General features: G+C 46.3%; 1 protein-coding gene across 1 annotated transcript in view; it reads right to left on the minus strand.

The window, feature by feature from the left end:
* NLRC5 (NLR family CARD domain containing 5) overlaps positions 1 to 18,837 on the minus strand; it is a 33,432-nt gene that overhangs the window by 10,154 nt on the left and 4,441 nt on the right. Inside the window, 27 exon segments of the mRNA XM_068202736.1 lie at positions 154 to 219; positions 1,118 to 1,207; positions 1,841 to 1,924; positions 2,561 to 2,644; positions 3,219 to 3,281; positions 3,391 to 3,480; positions 4,141 to 4,224; positions 4,952 to 5,035; positions 5,694 to 5,759; positions 6,221 to 6,268; positions 6,393 to 6,482; positions 7,451 to 7,534; positions 7,742 to 7,825; positions 8,234 to 8,305; positions 9,369 to 9,434; positions 10,018 to 10,107; positions 10,246 to 10,329; positions 10,666 to 10,749; positions 10,980 to 11,045; positions 11,393 to 11,443; positions 12,343 to 12,432; positions 13,931 to 14,014; positions 14,091 to 14,174; positions 14,519 to 14,602; positions 14,991 to 16,740; positions 17,165 to 17,230; positions 18,365 to 18,427. Of these exon segments, the coding sequence (XP_068058837.1) occupies positions 154 to 219; positions 1,118 to 1,207; positions 1,841 to 1,924; positions 2,561 to 2,644; positions 3,219 to 3,281; positions 3,391 to 3,480; positions 4,141 to 4,224; positions 4,952 to 5,035; positions 5,694 to 5,759; positions 6,221 to 6,268; positions 6,393 to 6,482; positions 7,451 to 7,534; positions 7,742 to 7,825; positions 8,234 to 8,305; positions 9,369 to 9,434; positions 10,018 to 10,107; positions 10,246 to 10,329; positions 10,666 to 10,749; positions 10,980 to 11,045; positions 11,393 to 11,443; positions 12,343 to 12,432; positions 13,931 to 14,014; positions 14,091 to 14,174; positions 14,519 to 14,602; positions 14,991 to 16,740; positions 17,165 to 17,230; positions 18,365 to 18,427 (3,751 nt within the window).

Consider the following 18,837-nt stretch of genomic DNA (forward strand, 5'->3'; position numbering starts at 1 on the left):
GCTCTTCTCACAAGGTGAATCAAAGGAAATGTATCAGCTATTAGTACAACATATCACCGTGCCAGGAGAAAAAAGAGGTTTTGTCTGTCTTGTCCCTCAAAAAAGGACCCCACCTTTGCCAAAGAAATCACCACAAAAAGTCTGTAACATTACCTCAAAATTTTTCTTGGGTCATCTCTGCTTGTCAGCTTGATAATTAAAGTTTCTTTGGAGCACAAACTGCACAGAGAAGACATGAGTGTAAGATTTAGATGGATGATTACTACTTTTACCAGTGTTCAGAATTTAATGATACCAAACTCCAGAAAATAATCCAGCACAGCAGTGACAGAGGTACCTGGCACAGCTCACCCCTCCCTAAAATAAACCAGCCCAGGGAAATGCTTCAATAGGGTCTCACTCCTGCTAAATTGGCACAAAGGCAGCACTGGTGTTTGGAAAAGCAATTGTGACCTGTCCTGCTTTTATCTGCCTCCTCTGCACTCTCTGTTGAGCTCTGGGGAGAGGTACAACTTTAAAGTAGCCCAAAGATTCAGCAGCCACACCTAACTGCAGGAATGAATGGAAGTGTCCCAGGTTAAAAGTGGTTCAGGACAGAGCAGCTGGCCCCATGAACACCAACACTGATAAGGTCCCACAGATGTGCAGCACAGCCCAGTCTCATGACTGGAATCTGTGAGAAAAGCACTTTGTGCCAGAGCAACAGGCCCAGAGCCCATGGGATATTCTTGCCTGAGAGGAAAGGAGATAAAATGCAAATCCAAGTAAAAGAATGTGGGAAATTGCTTTCTATTGCCTCTGAAATCTCAACATACTGAAGAGAACCTTAGAGGGCAATGCTGGCTCCTGCCCTGAAGAGGTTCATTAACAGATACATAGATGACAATAATTGTTGGTACAGCTGAATATCTGTGTCTATACACAAAAATAGCCTGGCCCTTTGGAATGGCAGTTCTGCTTGGCAGTTATATTTGGCCATTCGAAAAGGACATAAACCAAAGCTTTAGGCAGTTGAAAACATGGTCCTCATCTTTCTTACCTGAAGATCACAAACTTTCAATAATTAAGAGGAAAACAAGCAGGGAAAACTCAGAAATTAATGAAGAAAAGCAGTCACCTGGCTTGAACTTCAGAGGTGTTTCCAGATGTGACAAAGGCATTTATGAGATGTAGGACCCCATCCTGAGAAATCCCATTATGGCTGAGACTGCACAGAAGAGAAGGAAGGATTTTCACGTGTCAGGAGTCAGGGCTGTCCCCAGGCTCCTCAGGCACAGAAGCAAAATTCAAGTTGGCACCAAAGACAGAGCAGTTTGTGGGGTGCTGGGCCCCTTCAGCTTTGCTCAGTCACTGAACTCCCCCAAGGCAGCGCTGATGACTTGGGGGACACAGCCAATGCAGTTTTCCTCTTGCACTACAGAGGAGCAGCTGGAACATTTACTGCCCCACCAGAAAGGGAAGGGGAGAGGCTGGTGTAGGCCATAGCTCAGCTCACACAGCTCAGCTCACAGCAACTGTGGGTCTTGAGTTACTCAAAGAGAACACCACACCCAGAAGAGTGATGAACTGAAAGCTCTGGGGACTGGGTCAACTTCTGTCACACCACCCCACTCCGGGCATTGCTATTTCCTGCTGGCACTACTAAAAAGATTTTTGCTTATTTTCAGCAGGTTTTGGGTCAGACCCTGAGTCACCACAGCCTGGTAGCCTTGAGCTGTGCTCATAGTTCAGTCAGAGCTTTCCTCCTAAGGCAGGAGAGGGCAAAAAGCACAAGCAGCAGCTTCATGGAGGATCACACCAACACCCTTCTGCTCCTCGGATTCAGTGTGTGTTCTCTTACTTGAGGGAACAGGTACCAGGCACTCGATGCAAGTGGTCCAAGAGGCACCTCAGGCCTTCATCTCCCAGCTGATTCCTGGAGAGACTGAAAGGCAGAAGAACATGTGGCCAGCCAAAACTCAGCCTTTGAAACAGGTTGCCCAGAGAGGTGGGGGTTTCCCCGTGCCTGGAAATATTCAAGGCCTGGTTGGACAGGGTTCTGAGCAACCTGATCTAGTTGAAGATGTCCCTGCTCATGACAGGGAGTTAGACTAGATAGCCTTTAAAGAGCCTTTCCAAAAAAAAAGGTATTCTATAATTCTATATTTCTTTTAAAAAGCAACACTCCTTTGAGAAGCTTTGAAGAAAAACCTCAAATTTCTTGCACTTAAATCCTAGCTTAGCCAAAAAAGGTCTGTTTAAAACAAATCACTGCCTTATCAAATTACCTCATGCATAAGCTCCAGAGCAAGCTCAAACGAAGAGCTCAGGTGAGACCACAAATGCCCCCAAACAATAAAGGAGTGAAAATCCCAAAGAAGCTGTCCCATCAGCTGAAAAGGACCTATAATTGTCCTTGAAATGTATAATTTCCAATTGATTGTGTTTCTCAGCAGTCTGAATGAGCACACACACCCTTGCAGACAGGCTGGGAAACTCCAGGTAATGCTGAACCCCACAAACACAGCTCTCCCCCAGTGACCCTGCTCAAGATCCTGGTAACACCCCAAGCCCCACTTACTCTACTTCTGCCAGCCACCCGTGCTGCTCCAGGATGCTGCAGAGCTCCTCCACCTGCCCTTCTCCAATGGCACAGCCTGTCAGCCTGTGTGAGACAGCAAGAGAGTTAAAGCATGGCCAGCAACCAGCTCAGCCTGAGCACTGAGAACTGCCCACCAGCAGCTGCACCTTTACAACAGTCTCTGTGCAGCATTCACAGTTTTTTTGCCATCTCCTTGGTGCTGGGACAGAGACACATTACAGGCTCCTGTCCAGGGGCACTCCAGAGCCATCACTCCAGAGAGGCTGCAGACACATCTCACATCACACAGATGTTTATGTGGAGATTATCCCCCAGAATTTAAGGCACGCTTTTGGAAAATGCACTGATGAGGCCTCAATTCAGGTGCTTGTGCAGCAGAATTTGGTGCCACTCAAGATGATCATAAGCAGCTCAGAAAAAAAGGAGAAAAAGAAAAGCACTGGCCTCTGCCATCCCAATGCATCCAAATGGTTCTGAGTTGCACTTAAGCAGATGAATTGAGCCCTAAAGCTTAAGTTACTAGCCCGAGCTCCTTGGCCACCAGCCCATGAATTCTCAATACAAGAGGAAACCTGGCTCCCTGCACTTGTGCTTCAAACCCACCACAGTGAATTCAGAGAGTGTTCTACGCCAGTACCTGCAGGATGTCTTTTGGCTTTGTGGGCTCGCTCCTAAATGCAAGAAGGCATTTTCACTTGACCTGAGGCAGACACAAAAGACAGTCCTTCAGCACTGATCTCCAAAGATGACAGGCTTTGTAGGCCCTTTAGGGCTGAGCTGGTGGGCTCCAAACGGTCTGAGTGTCTTACCGGACTTCCACCACTCTGATCCGCTCACAGAGGTTGATGGAGTTGAGGAGTAAAACAGCACAACGTGGGGACAAGGAGTTTTTCCTAATACTGTAAGGGAAGGGAGAGGAGAAACACTGAAATCAGCTCCTAAGAAGAGAGGCTCCCATACACACAGCCCAATTTTCCCATTTTTCATTTTGAGACACAAAAGATTGGATACATCCCATTTAACTCAGGATGGGGGATTAAGAACTTAAAGTTTTGAGCATTGGCACTCAGTGCTCCTTTACCTAAAGGAGAGTCTCCTTTAGTCCCCTTTGACTAAAAAGGGAGCACATACCAAGGGCTTACACTGAACAACTCCTCCTTTGGGGCTACTGGACTAGAGATACCCCAGACTGGAAGCAACCTCCAGACTGGGCAAACTCAGTGTCATGAGATCCTGCAGCTCCTCCATGCTACAACACCTTGCAAAAGATGGCCAAGCTCCTTCGGGGGCTTTTAGTCCACACAGTGGAGTGCCCTATCCCCTGACAGGGCTTCCCTGGCCTGAATTCCAGCCTCAACTGCCCTTTGCTAAATATCATTAAAGTGCTGCTTTACTTCTAGAAACAAGAAAGAAATTGGTGTGAAAGCATTTCTGCATTTTCTTTGCTTTGCTTGTTAGTTTACAATTACTGATTAATGCTCCTAAGGTCTGCTGTGGTATTAACACTTTCCAAACCAATGTTTCATGGCAGCAGTCAAAGCAGGGACCCCAAACATTACCTCAGTAGTGACAGATGACAGAGGGATGGCAGAAAGCTCAGCAATCTCTCGATGCTCTGGTCACTCAGCGAATTTCCAGACAGACTGTAAAACATGGATGGAAACAAAACCCAGGAGAAATTGTTTCAATCTCTAATTATTTCTGTAACGTTTACATGGACACGCACACACAAATGGGCAAATTCTATAAAAGGACATGTCCAGAAATGCCATGAAAATTGGGCAAGACTTAGTCCTTACAGCCTGATCTTTGTGTTTCTTTACATCCTACAGCCAATCAACATTCCAGTTTCAAGAGTCTTACTTTTCCATTACTGTACGTTTACAAAATGATGCTACTGATGTCTTTCATGCAGGCAATAGGGAATGAAGTTATTTTTATTTGCCGTTACTCAGTTTTTGTTCTGACCAGCATTCTAATTTTCTCGGTGCCAAGCTCCTGCCTGGAGTGACCAGCCCTTCAGGAGCAGAGTTCATGCCTTAGTGGGCCAGGAGCTCTTGCTCTGGCTGTCCTACAAGCTGAGGTCTTGAGGAATAGATGACAATAATTGTTTCTAGACACAGGACTGAGGAAGATTATGAGAACACACACATGTTCTGGAGCCTTTACACACTGATGTGGTAGACTTAGGAGAGGCCAAGTTCTCTTTGAAACAGGACAGTAGAAAGTCTGGTTTAGCTAAGTATCTGGGTGAAGACATGGTGAGAGGAGAGCTGGTGTACACCAGCTGCCACCCTGAACATCAGATCTGGGGTTTGAACATCAAATCTGTGTCTGGGGCTGGGGAGACAGACAGACAGGCTGACTTACTCGATTTCTGTCAGCTGGGGACATTGAGCCAGTATCTGGAACAGCCTGGTCACATCCTCCAGACCCACTCTGCAGTCCCTGAGACTGAAGCAAACAAAGCACTCAGGGAGCTGAACATGAGCACAGGATGCCACCAGTCCCTGCATATCCCAGAGCCTCACATCCCAGGACAAGGCCCATGCTGACCCTCTCACTTCTACTACATACATTTTGCTACCTTTGGTCTAGGACTAAGAAATCAAAACCTGGGACAAGCAGATGACTTCAGCATCCCTGAGCTAATTCAAGAGCCAGTCCACCAAAATGCCAATACTTTGGGTGCTGCCTCCCTAGAGCCACATCGTTGGTGACTCAGTTGTCTCAGGAGACTGGACAGCATCTTTCCCCGCTCAGCACTGTCTTGGCTCTCCCAGAGAAAGGCTGGAAATGGTGCCTCCTCTGTCCTTCTCCAGGAAGGAAATCCTAGAAGCCTTTTTGGGTGACAAACTGGCAGGTCTCCATGGGATGAATGTAGCAGTCACACAGGTCTGTCTCTCATTATTTATGGGTAGAAGCTTCCTCTGCTGGAAAGCAAGACAAGCCCCTCAAACCAAACAAAAAATGCACTATTTATTTTCCTCTCTGAGGAGATACAGCTGGAGGGATGGGTCTGTCCCACACACCACACTGCCCTGAAGACACAGACCCCCACAATCATGTCTCCCTGCAGTCCTGGTGAAAAGGGAAGCCGGGGCTGCCATACCGAAAGCACTGTCCTGCTTCCTGCTTGGGACATGCCAGGGAACCACTTCTCCATCTGCTGGTACTTCTGGGGAAAGAACAGTTTAGCCCATGAGCTGTGTGATGGTCTTGCCCCCGTGTAGCCAACTCCCCATGAAGGGGGTGAAGTGGTGGCAGTGGCCTCCTGTTCCAATCTGCCTCCCCTTACCACCTGCCAGAATGAGGTTCACCCCATCCCCAGAAGAAAAAGAGCCTTATTAGCCCTCTTCCAGCCTCCAGAGAGCTCTGCAGCCACTCAGAACTTGGGCATCTGCTGTGTCCTGGCCAGCAGGGAGATGACTGCAGCCTGGCTCAGCAGTTGGGCGCTGCTGGCTGCCCCATGCCCTCCAGCTGCTGCCAATCCATCAGCCCTGAAACAGCTCACTGGGCTTCCCCCACCCTGGCTGGAGTTTGGCTCTTTGTGGACACAGCTCGGGGACCCACACGTCACTTTCTGTTTAGAATTTCCCAGGAAGATTAAAAGACTTATATGAGTGGGCATGATTTTACCTGACTCTTTCCCAAAAGGTCAGATGAACCACCTGTGTGTGTCCTAAGCTGTAAGCAGAAAAGAACATCATCAGCATGGAGTTTGACAACACAAACTCCTGTATCACTCCTCAAAAGCCACAGGTTGAGGTTTTAAATAGCAAAAGAATATAAAAAGTACTCCTGGCCATACCTGAGGCTCATTGTTTTAATGTGTTCCAGCGTAGTTAATGACTGAGCTAAGAAAAACACAGAGTTGAGGGAGATCTGGTTGTTGTTAAACCTGCAGGAAGAAAAGATGAAATCAGCTGCTGCAAGCAAAACTGATAAAAACTAACACCACACCACAGAACAGTGATCCTTGTGCAGCACTCCCAGGCTGCCGCTTTGCACCTTCTGCCTGTGTTCCCTGCTGCAGTTCTGCAGGCACAACTCACTCCCATGTATTATAAATTCATCCCTCACCTTTAGTGCTCAGAGAATCACAGAATAACCAAGGCTGGAATGGATCTCTAGAGCTGATCTAATGAAACTCTCCTGCTCAGAGGAGGGTTAGCATGAGGAGACTGCTCAGGACATTGTACAGCTGGGTTTTTATCACCTCCAAAGACACAGAATTGTCTCTCAGGGCAACTAGTTCTTGTGAGATTGTCTGTAGGTGGAACAGTCTTGGCTTGAGACAAGTTCAATTAATCAAACAGGAACAATAAATATTTCTTTCAACAGTACAGAATGGTGCCATACTCCTTAAGCCACAGTCCTGTACAGAGCCCTTGCAATGGGAGTGCAGGTGAAATACCCAGATAAACACAAGCCACCACCACAGATGAATTCAGACTCCACCACTGAAGCCGGATCTCCCCAGCACTTCCCTTCCTTCCAAGCTGTTCCCCTCAGGAGAGGAAGGACTGCTCCCCCTCCCAGTGAGGAACTTGAAGAGGAAAAATTCAACGAGTTGCTAAAGACCTCAGGCTGTTTCAGAAGCAGCCACACCTGACAGAAAACCACCTGTCCCCTTCATGGAGGAGCGAGCACAGAGGCTCTTGGGCACTGATCTCAGTCAAGCTTCAAGTGGAGTCAATCTGCTCTGGACTGGAGGTGGGGACAGACCAGACAGCACAGTGCATCTGCCCAACACAGAATATTCTGCACTGATTGTGAAGAGCCCTTCCCAAATGTGCACTGTGCTTCCACAAACAATGCTTCACACAACCCAGTCCATGCATAAGGAAAAAAACAGGAGCTACTCACTTGAGAGAACGTAACATCTTCAGTTTTGGGAGGCACTGAAACAGCTGCAAAAGTCCCTCATCTCCCAGATAATTCTGTGATAAGCTAGGATTTAAAGAAAGGCATTTAATTTTCACAGTAAGAAAACGCAGTACGCACCATCAGCTCTATTATCTGTTTGTACAGCCACACCTTCCACCAGGCTATGCCTCTACCCCACTCCCTGTGCAGCACTGCAGAACAAACAAGTGGCATTTTCTCAGCATCCCAAATAACTGCAGGTGAACACCACGGGAGCTAAGGAGGACTCACTCCAGCTCAGAGATGTGGCCACACTCCTTCAGGACTGCACACACATTCTTCAGGTCACTGGCTTGAAAATTACAGTCTGTCAGTCTACGGGGAAAAAAGAAATCAATCATCCAGGTCTGCAGGATTTCAAACAAGGTTGTGAACTTCACTCCTCTGAAAACTAGAGAATCAGTGAAGAGATAATAACGAAATTAAACAATCCCCTTGAAACACCTTGCTGCTTACCAGCTCCCACAGTCTCCAGGTGACGGGCCACCCCCAGCCCCCACTGCAGGTCCCTGTGTCCTTTGAAAGGCACAGGGTGGGCACCAGGTCCCAGCCCCTTGCCAGGGGCTCCAGCCATTCCCCCCAGCCAGGGCAGAACGTGCAGCTCCCCTGGCAGCTGCACCTGAGCTGGGAGATCTCCAGTTCTCCTGTGAGTCACCTCTTAGAGATGCAGGTTACACTGCAGATGGGACAGGCATGGAATACAATGAAAATTGGCCAGGGTACCTTATTTTCTGGGAGGTGGTCTGGTTTTCCTCCCCATGTTGTTGGTCATCAGTAGAGGACACAGGCTCTTCCCTAAGGGAGCACAAAACCAAACAAAGGTGAAACTCTTTTGCTTTAGCAGTCTGGCAGATCCCTGGGGCTACCCTGGCTCCAGCCCACACCTGTATCTTGCCAATTGCAAGCTCTCCTTTTCTACCCAAATATTTGAACATGCAGGCAACTGGAGAGAAGGGGGAAGAGATATTTCTGTCTAAGTTTGATGGAGAATACAGCTGAATTTTGCTGAATTTAGCTTTTGCCTAAATAAGTTTGTGAAGAGCTTGTACAAAAATCTCACTATTCATAATTAAATGGAACACTGTAACTAAAAGCTACAACTATAAACAGTAAAACTATAACTAAATCTGACTATTCACAACTAAATGGAACATGGAAAACCTAAAATATCAGAGTTTGAAATGCCACCTGGTGCCTTAAAGGAGTCCACAGGTCGCCTGTCTCGGGCTGTCACTCTCTTTCAAGCACAGCCACTGGGTTGTGCCTATAAGAGTGCTGCTGTTCTCTCTGGCTAAGAGGTGGAATGCAGTTATTCCATGGGGAATGCTATTTTACAGTGAACTCAGTCCACAGAGAACAAGGGTATAAATAGTGAACCTAAAATTTCAGGAGCAACAGGAAACCATTTCTTGGTCAAAACCTTCTGGTTGAGCTGTTTTAACCATAATTTTATGAGGGGAAAAATTAAACTCCAAACATCTCATGATTTAGGAGCACCATGATCCAGAATGCATAGTGTTCTGAACTGCAGGGATCTGTGAATCTTTTCAGAATTTGGGGTGGCATTCATTGGTTTTTTACCCTCACTATTATCAGACAGCACGGGTGTCATGAAACAGCCTGCTCTGCTTAGGACGCTGTGGGATGAAATGTGCTCTAGAGACATAAAACACTACAGAAGGCAGTGACAACTTTTCAAGTGGCTGAGGAAGCCAGGAGACAGTTCTACATTTAGATTTGTGGGTTGGGGTGGGAGGCAGGAACTGCTGTGAAGTAGAGTGTTACCCTTGGTACCTACACAGGATGCAAGAACTAAACAGGATGCTGAGATAACACCATTTGTGCACACACAGCCTACCTAGGAGGAAGGGAAGCAAACTCTCTGTCTTCTCTAAACCTCAGGACTGCAGTATCACGACAAAGGCTGTGAAGAAGAGAAGTAATCAATGTGTCATGGTTTGGTTATTTACAGGACTTCTTGTTTGGTTTTGTTCTGCAAAACCCTGGTGACACCAATCACTTGTGCTTAAAACATTCCTAAAGCAACAAAAAATAATCTCCATCAGTTTTTACTCTGGTTGGATCAGTTATGCAGTATCTGATGATCCAGTTTCTCTGAATCACTAGACAAAGCACAGACGAAATTGCTGTACTTGAGTGTTTTCAAGTGAAAGTAATAGAGGAGAACTTCCAGTGCTGCTCCAGGAGGTGTCACCAGTTCTCATACTCTGCAGAGATCCTGTCTCCAAAACTTCCCAAGGCAGAGAGCAGGGAAGCATTTTAAAACTCCCCCATGCATGAAAGGACAGGCAGTTTTGTAAGCACTCAAATTGTGGCTGATGGCCCTGGTACAATCAGCTCACAGCCATGTGTCACCGAGTGCCAGCGTTAGGAACCACCCTGGGACACGCTCTTCACACCTGAGGTGACTCAACAAAAACCTCAGGATGTAACTCCCAGACTTGTACATTGGGATTGACCCTGGGCATGATTCAAGACCTACATACCTGACCTGCAGCTCCATCACCTTCTGGCAGGTATTTACTGACTTCAACAGGCTGCAAATGCCAGTGACAGAGAGGCGGTTTTGACTGAGACTAAGAAAGAAAATGGCAATTAGCTGGTCCCTGAAAGCCCACAGGACTGTCCTGGGAAGCAGCTACCACCGTTCTGCATGCTTGAAACCATTTCCCTTCAGAAGAGGGCAGGTTGGTTTTGTACAAGGCAACACTTACTTCAGCTGCTTTGAAATCGATATAGAGGGGAGGCTTTCCAGCAGACAACTGCAGCCTTCATCTCCAAGCTTGTTGCCTGATAAACTGAAGCATTTTCCAGTTAGTGGGGACTGATTTGAGCAGTAAAAACAAAGCCCTCAAAACCCGCTCGCTTTCCCTTTCCTACAATTGCTTTTTTGCCTGGACTGTTCTTCTCTCTCAGATCAATCTTCGCTGCTTATTTCTACATGAATCAACTCCAGACAAAAAGTTTTAGCCCTTGGGCAACATGATTCATGTTTCAGATCCCAACCATCTTGCTTTAGATAATCTATGATCTTTAAGGCCCTTTCCAACCCAAACCAGTCTGTGATCCTATGATGCCCTGCTCCCACATCACCTGCCTACAGCCACTCAACAGGAAGGAAAGGAGGAACTTACTCCACTTCAGAGAGACAGGGACAGCTCTGGAGAATGGCCACAATCATCTTGGCATGCTGGGAAAACAGCCTGTGATCCTGCAAGCTGTGAACAGGAAGGCTTGGTGAGCAGTGAAGGGATGGGCCTCTCTGGCTGGGCCAGACAGGATTTCTATTGTCATTTTTATTTACTGATTCAGGTTTATTTCAAACTTTTCCACATGTGGGGGTATCCTCTGTCCTTAAGGATGAACACACCTGCTTCTCTGGCCCTTCTACAGTACCTGTCATCTGCAAATCACACGCACCAGCAGGACTCTATATGTCTACTCTTACCATAAATTCACATGTCTAGTTGGAATTATGTGTTCTTTATTCTCTTCCAACTTCAAATCTGAAGATCTGCAAACAAGCAAAATATTTGGCTTCTAATACGCTTTCATGAAATATCTGACAATTTGGGTCCCAGTTAATATTTCCCAGCAGAAACCACCAGGTCTGTGTTCTGTGTCTTTCAGCAGTTTTGCAATAGAAACATGGCACCTCAAGCTTACCCAGGCTCTAAAGAGCTGCTGTTATGGAACTGGCTGTAGGTGTGGGTGCAAACCCAGCTATTTTTGTTACATTTCTCATTGCTCAGGCAGATGCAAGGGCAGTGGGCACCAGCTGTGTCATTGTGGTTTATGGTGACACCAATGGCTTCAATCAGCATGACTAAACACAGCGTAACCACAAGTGCAGTGTCTCACCTTTGAGCTTTCCCAGACGTGCCAGAAAAATAAATAACCATGGTGTCCACCCTGAAAAAGAGATCCAGGTCTGTATTAGGAAAGAGGTGGAAGGATGCCATTTGTTTAGCAGAGGTGTTTGGTAAGGACCAAAGCTGTTGCCTGGATGCTGAGGAGGCTCTTGACACCTGCCTCACCAGCTCACTGGCACAGCCAAGCAGCAGCCACGTGCTCAGAGGGCAAAGGACACTCCACTCAGTGCCAAAGGACACCTTGATTTTTTATTTTTTTTTCCAAGACCAGAAGTTTGTTGGAAAAAGATATAAAGGACACTCCACTCAGTGCCAAAGGACACCTTGATTTTTTTTTTTTTTTCCAAGACCAGAAGTTTGTTGGAAAAAGATTCAGTAGGAACTCCCTTCCAGCAAGAAAAAATAAGAAAAAGCCACATGCAATTTGGGTTACACCAGGGATTACTTTGTCCTGTTAAACTTAGAACATAAGACAATCACAAGAGCCAGGATGATTTTAAAAATCTACCCTTTGTCACACTGGACACATGAAAACCCCAAAACCTGTAATTTAAAGGAATGCAGAGCTAGAGCTAAATTCATACATTTTCACTAAACTTAGCTGACTGATAGCAAATTTATGCTAGTTAGTAAAGAATTTCCTTTCTGATATATTGCAGAGCTTAGAAGCAAGTTTAAATTCTGTTATACAAGAATAAATATCATACCCTGCAAATGGCTTTATAGACCAAGGATAAAAAGACCTATTAAAAATACAAAGACGAAGTACATGGTATGATGAATTCACATTTTGTTTCCAATAGAAAAGAAGAAAGAAGTCAAACTGATGTTTGTTCACTTCAATTAGCCATCAATTAAGCTGAAAAACAGTGTCCATTTGAAATCAGCATCTAAAGAGACAACCTACTTGCTTTTGTAAGAGCTCCCATGTATTGATACCTGGCACACAGCTCAGTAACACTTTGACACACGATGCCTTCCTTTGCCAAACTGAGAACAGCATTCAAGGAAAGATGGTTGTTGCTCAGGCTGTGAACATGAGGAAAAATAGAACCTCAGCTGCTGGACCCCACAGCATGCTCTTTTGTTACACAAATGCCCTCTGCTCTGTTCCCCAAACATCCTGAAGCACACGATCTTTTAATAAGGGTATTTCTCAAAAACATCTGAAATTTCCATCTAGGACTCAACAAAAGCATTATCAGATCACAGTTCTTTCTCTGCAAGCTGTAGCTCCCATGAATTTAGACTCAGAGATAACTCTTCCATGTGCAGCAGAATGATCATTAACCAGTTTTGGGTTAGTTAGTGGAGGTAGTTTATAACTTCATGATTACACCACTGAACCACAGTGCAGTTCAACTCCCACTACAACAAATCCAATTTAATTATGGCTTATTAAAGCAGGGAGGCCTGAACAGAATCCTCCAGCCTCTGAGGATTTATTCTTTAATTGCACATTCGTTCTATTTCATTACTTGTTGGACCTCATTAGATATGAAACACAAAATCTTGCTTCTACAAATCCTCTGCTTGTTCTCAGGGCCACGGGGCACCACTCCTGAGAGCCTCAAAGGAACCATCCCTGAGAACAGCACTGTGTGTGTAACAGAGATGGGTGAGGGAGTGGGGATTACAATTGACACTGTTTTCCTGCCTTTTCTGTTCCCTGGGGGCAGGCTGGCATTCCCTATGTGCTTTCTTCAAGTGTGCCCAGGAAAGCAAGAACAGCAGGTACATTCCTCCTTTCCTCCCTCCTTCTGCCATGCTTTTAAACACTTCTAACCACACTGCAAACCAGTGACTAATTCCTGGATGGGATCCAGCAATGACTGCAGGTATTTTGGATTCACCTGCTTGCACCTGAGGATGTGTGGAAGATCTTTAAAGGCAGCGTGCCTCCCCCTTTCAGCTGGGGTGGGCAGGGAGTGCTCTGACTCCATGGCTTTGTGTCTATCCCTGTCCTGTCACACAAACTACACTCAGACTCCAGCACTTACAGCAGCTCTGCTGCTGCTTCAACTGCCCCTGGCAGCTCTTCAAAGGCTTTAAATCCCTTCAGCCAGGCTGGTTCTCTCCACCTAAAAAGCTGCAGATCCATTCTGGGAGTTTTGCTAGCAGTCTGTCCCTCTCAGTCAGCTCTGGATGGCCATAGGAGTGTTAGAAGGAGCAGCACAGGAGAAGAGGGCTTGGAAAGGCTGGGAAGACTCTGAAGAAGCCATCCTCCCTTAATCAGAGGTGAGATACCTCAACCTGAACCTCACCAAGGGGAAGAGAAGAGGAGAAGTCAAGCTAGGCACTGAGCTGAGCACAGGCACTGTAATTCCTGGGGAGGTGTCAGTGGTGCCAGGACTCCCTTGGGATGATTTTAAAAGAACGAGATAAGAACTGTGAGGCCGAGCCTATCTCAAACTGAGTCCAGCACAGCCCTGCTGGCACTTAAATCTCTGTGCCTCAGCTTGGTGCCCCTCGTCTCTGTGCTATGTTTGCCTTCACAGTAGCCAAGGTTTAAGCCATTTTTACTCACTCTACTTTCTTCAGCTTTTCCATTCTGGAAAACAGGTCCATCACCCTCTTCACTTCTGGATCCTGTATCCGATTGCCCTGCAAGCTGCAGAGGATTCATTCTCATTAGTATCCCGAGGAAGGAATGGTTGATTTGATGGTCATTGCCGCAACACACTCACTTTATTTCCTCAAGCTGGAGGCACTGTGATGCAGCCTGGACCAAGTTAGTCATCCCCTCAGCTGTGATGCTCCCACCTGTCAGCCTGGAAAGAGAAAGGATCACTCAAACCAAGCAAACGGAGGACTAGGATCCCCTGCAGCGCATGGCAAGCCTGTCTCAGACCCACGCCTGCACCATGTGCCCAGCATACAGACACTGAGGCAGCAGCCTGGCTCTGCCATCTGCACCCAACTTCATGCTCCTTTTCCAGCAGGGCAACACAACCCTGCTCTTGATGCCAGCAAAAAACAAGAGCCACACGTGTCTGTGCTGCTCTGTGTACCCTCTTACCCTGCACAGAACAGATCAACCTGGGTGAGCCAAAGTCACTGAACAGAGAACAGACAAGGAAGGGAGAAGGCACTGGTGTTACAAGCAAAGACTTACTCTAGTTTCTTCAGGTTCCCCATTCCTTGTAAGCCCTTTGAAAGAGCAGCAGCAAAGTCATCACCACATCTCCTGCTACGAAAGCTAAAATGTGAAGAAAAGGGGAAAAAGATAAACACACCAAAAGCTGATATTCTCATTTGCTTGCAGGATTCACCCTTCCTTTGTATTGAAAAGAAATGTCTATCATCTTCCCTCTTATCTAATGCATTAACTACCCTGTTGTTCACCTTAATCAAAATGGAAAAACAAACAAAAATAAAGCCAGAATGGATTTATCGCCTTATTATCCTTCAATCACTCATAAATTCATTAGTTCATACATTTCTGCAGTGCTGAAGTTATGCTGTTCTGATCAAATTTTCTCACATCATCTCTCTCTCTCTCTGTTCTAGAAAAAACTTGAGGTTTGACCTTCCAGTCCCTCAGACCTTCACCCCACCCAGCAGCTCACAGCACTCACTGTGTTTACCTCAAGTGTTCCACATTTTTACAGCCAGCCAGAACCTCCAAACACTCAGCGTCCACAAGACATCCTGCAAAATCCAAACAAATCAAATCCTGGCCCAAGTTTATGACAAAAACCAAAGCCGACATGTCCAGTGTTGTCAGTCTGAAGTTTTTAAACTCATACTTGAAATTCAGCAGGCTCCCAATGTGCTGGGCTACTTCGAGGTTTTGTGTTTCAAAGGTGCAGTGGCAGAGCTCAAGGACCTTAGGCCCTGACAGATGAGTGGCTGCCAGTTTCCTGAGAGACTGCAGGATCACATCCTGCTTTTCCTGCACCCAAGCTTCATCTTTCTCTGCCAGCAGCATGAGGAATGTCCTACACTCTCTTGAAGACAAGCCTGAGAGAAATATGTGAAAACTCTCCATAAACTCAGTCTTTGTCTCATTCTTTAAAGTCCATTTTGACTTCAAGAAGAACCTCTTCTTCAGGTAGTTCTTGTCCACCCTCCTGCTCACCATGAGACACAGTGCTGCAAAAAACTCCTGCAAGCTCAAGTGCACAAAGGCATAGCCAACCTCTGGGCAAGTGCCTCTCGTCTTCACCTCAAAGACAGTCAGCAATCCATGCAAGGAAGCAAATTCCTTCACATCCTCAGGAATATCACTGACATAAAACACAAGTTTCTTCTCCTCCAGACCTCTCAGTGCAAGATCAAACAGACCCAAAATGGCCTTTTTGTTACAGTTCAGCTGAGTCTCCTCATCACCTGCACAGTCTCCTTGCTGCTTGTTCAGGAAGATGAGAAACATTTTGATATAAAACTGTGTCATAGTCTGAGGAAGCTCCACACTCATCTGGTGTTTGAGGAACAAATACTCCAAGCAGATGCACACAATGTTACACAGAGCAGGGATGAGGCACATGCTGAGGAGTTTGGTGCTGTTCTTCACATGAGCAATAGCTCGTTCTCTGAAAGAATGCTGACAAAAATAGTGGCTAACATATTCCTCCACCTTCTCATGGTCAAATCCCCAAATTTCTGCCAACACGCCTACTGTATATAATAAGAAGTCAGGTAGCCTCTTAGGTCGGCTGGTGATCAACACCGTGCAACCAGGCAGGAGGTTCCCATGACAGAGGTCTGCAAAGAGCTGGCATATGGACATAGGGGAGGTAAGAGCTGGGCCTCTCTTAGAGGAGGATGACACGTCCATGTTAGCTGCAAACTCATCCAGGCCATCGAAGATGATCAGTGTCTGCTGGGCATTCTCCAGGAGGCCCTGGAACACCGCATCAGGGCTGTCCTCTGGCTGAAGGAACATGTCAAACAAAAGCTCCTTCAGGGTCAATTTTCCTTTTAACAAATTCAGCTGCCGAAACTCAAACAAGAAAGTGAAGAGAAACTGAGGTAGGACACCTTCTGCCCATTTCTGACAAATCCTGTGCATTAGCCTGGTCTTGCCTATACCTGGTTTACCAAACAAAAATATCACCTTCGTCGTGTGCGACGGGGCCTCACTACAGAGCAGATCTGACACTTTCACAGCTGTATCTGCACATTCCTCTGCCTCAGGAGCACCTGCCATGTCCTCTCGGGGTTTCTCTGTTCTCTCTTTTAAGCGAGGGGCTTTGCTCTGATGAATGACAACGTTGACAAAGGTTTTGTTGAAAGGGAGTGGCTGTGTTTGTTCCTGTGCTTCTGCTGCTCTCCTGCTTCCGTATCTCTGGCGGACAGAATTGATGAGGAAATGCTGGTACTTCACAAATGCATCTAAGAGAGAAGACAACAGAGGGGTTATGAGGGTGAAAAAGTTAGTTGTGAGTCACAACATATCCAAAATACTACCACTTATAGGCAGAGAAACAGTGGCCCTGATCAGAGGTTGCTGGGAAGAAATGACAAATGTTGAACTGAAAATAACCTATAACTCTTCCTAATTTTTCACAGAGGCCAAAGAAGAACAACATTCAGGAAAAAGATGAGACAGCTTTCTATGAAACTAAATCTTACTATCTCTAAGATGAGAATTAGGTATCTGTGTATTATGCATATTATTCCCTGTTCACTAGCTCCCTCTTCACCCATGCTGGCCTCTTAATGCTGGAAGTTGATTTCCTGGGCGTTTCTGCAATGACATTAAATAGGTCCTTTCCTCAGAGGGAAGCCCAGCACAGCTTCTGGAATATCCACATACCCAGTCGTTGCTGTTTGGCATCTTTGTCACTCCCAGAGCTGCTGCAATGGCGGCGGCGAGCAGACCCTGCAAATTGAAAGGTCAGAACCACGCCAAAAGAGCATTTTGAATGGCAGCATGTTAAAGCTGGGCAAGGCTCTCCAGCAAAGCATTTGGGGAGCTGAAGAGGAAAAACTGGACAGATAAAACTATTTATAAACTCAGGCTGAGATTACAGAATTGCTTCTTCTGAGATGGGCCACAAGCACCTCACTGGTGTGTCTTTTTGAAGGCTGGATGATGCACCTGCCTCGCTTTGAACAGAGGAACTGCTTTGATATCCTGGGGAACGTGGCAGGGAATATCTGTTTCTGGGGGATGCAGGGCCCAGAGATCCCCAGGGCTGTTTATGGTGGTTAATTTCCTGTTTTTTTATGGTGGACTGTCAGATGGAAAGAATGGACAGAGCTGAGAGAAGCACATGTCTTTCTTAACTGGTCTTTGTAAATTTCAGCACTATTTTCAAATTTCCATTCCACCAGCACTTGGTGAGATGGACTCACTAGGACACACAGCAGCTGGCACATTCTGAATGCAGAGCAAAGGTGACTTTTTTCTTCGTATTTCCAACATCTTAAACCTGCACATGATGCACATGACAGCCATGTGACATTTGCAGTGCTGTGACTCAGAAGTCTCTGAGCATAAAGCAGAGGCAAAAGGGTCTCTTCATGATCTGCACCAGCTAGGAAAGTCTCAGTTCCAAATGCACCCCTGAAGAAAACCTTACTATCTGTTCTCTTAAGCTCCTATTCTGACAACTCTGGAGTGGTTTCTGCTTGATCAACACCTGAATAGTTTTTCTGCTCTTCGTTTAAAAGCCAAACCAACTTCTTCCACCTACCAATGAGCTGGCCACAGTATAAAGTACAAAAAGCATGGGTTTTGTAGAGTGGGTGGGAGATACCCATAAAAACTGAGTGAGCTCCTTAGCAGTGGGCCAGCAAGGCTTTTCTGAAAGTCAGGGAGAGAAAACAAAAACAAGGGAGGTTCACATGCAAAGCACCAAGAACAGAACAATGAAATGTCAAGCTGCAGTGGCTTCTCCACACCTTGCCAGTGCTGAGGGTCAATACCTGAGACATTTGGAGCCCTGCCCAGGCCATGAGCAGAGAAGAAAAACTCCAAGAGCACAATGCCCAGGGTCTGTTCCAGCCTTACCAGTTGGCACAGATGACTGGGCTCTCGTGTCTGTGCCTGATTCTTCTGTCTGGCTGAAATTACCTAAAGGAGTTGAATGGGAAATTAATTTTGGTTAATGTGAGCATTCTGCTCTTGAAATTCGGAGTGCAGCTGGCCAGAGACAAAGGACAAGTACCTTGCAACACAGACAGTGGCACAAACCAAGGCTCAGTATAAGGGATGCAAACATCCAGGTTCAATGTCTCCATCTGATCTTTTCCTTCCAGATTACTCTACAGTACAGTTAGCTCCACTTTCAAGGCAGGAGAAATACAACTTTACACTCTGATACAAACAAACTTGGAGTATGGGCAGCTCTGGCTGATCTAAAACCACACTGTGGCCCAAAAGGGAAGCCCTATTTCCCTGCAAAGAAGGGGTTTCTGTGAATAAACCACTGGCTGAGTTGGCAGCCCAGTCAAGGGCCTTTTCTGACTCACTGTATAGCTCAC

The sequence above is a fragment of the Anomalospiza imberbis genome, chromosome 12 (assembly GCF_031753505.1).
Source record: "Anomalospiza imberbis isolate Cuckoo-Finch-1a 21T00152 chromosome 12, ASM3175350v1, whole genome shotgun sequence".
NCBI lineage: Eukaryota > Metazoa > Chordata > Aves > Passeriformes > Viduidae > Anomalospiza > Anomalospiza imberbis.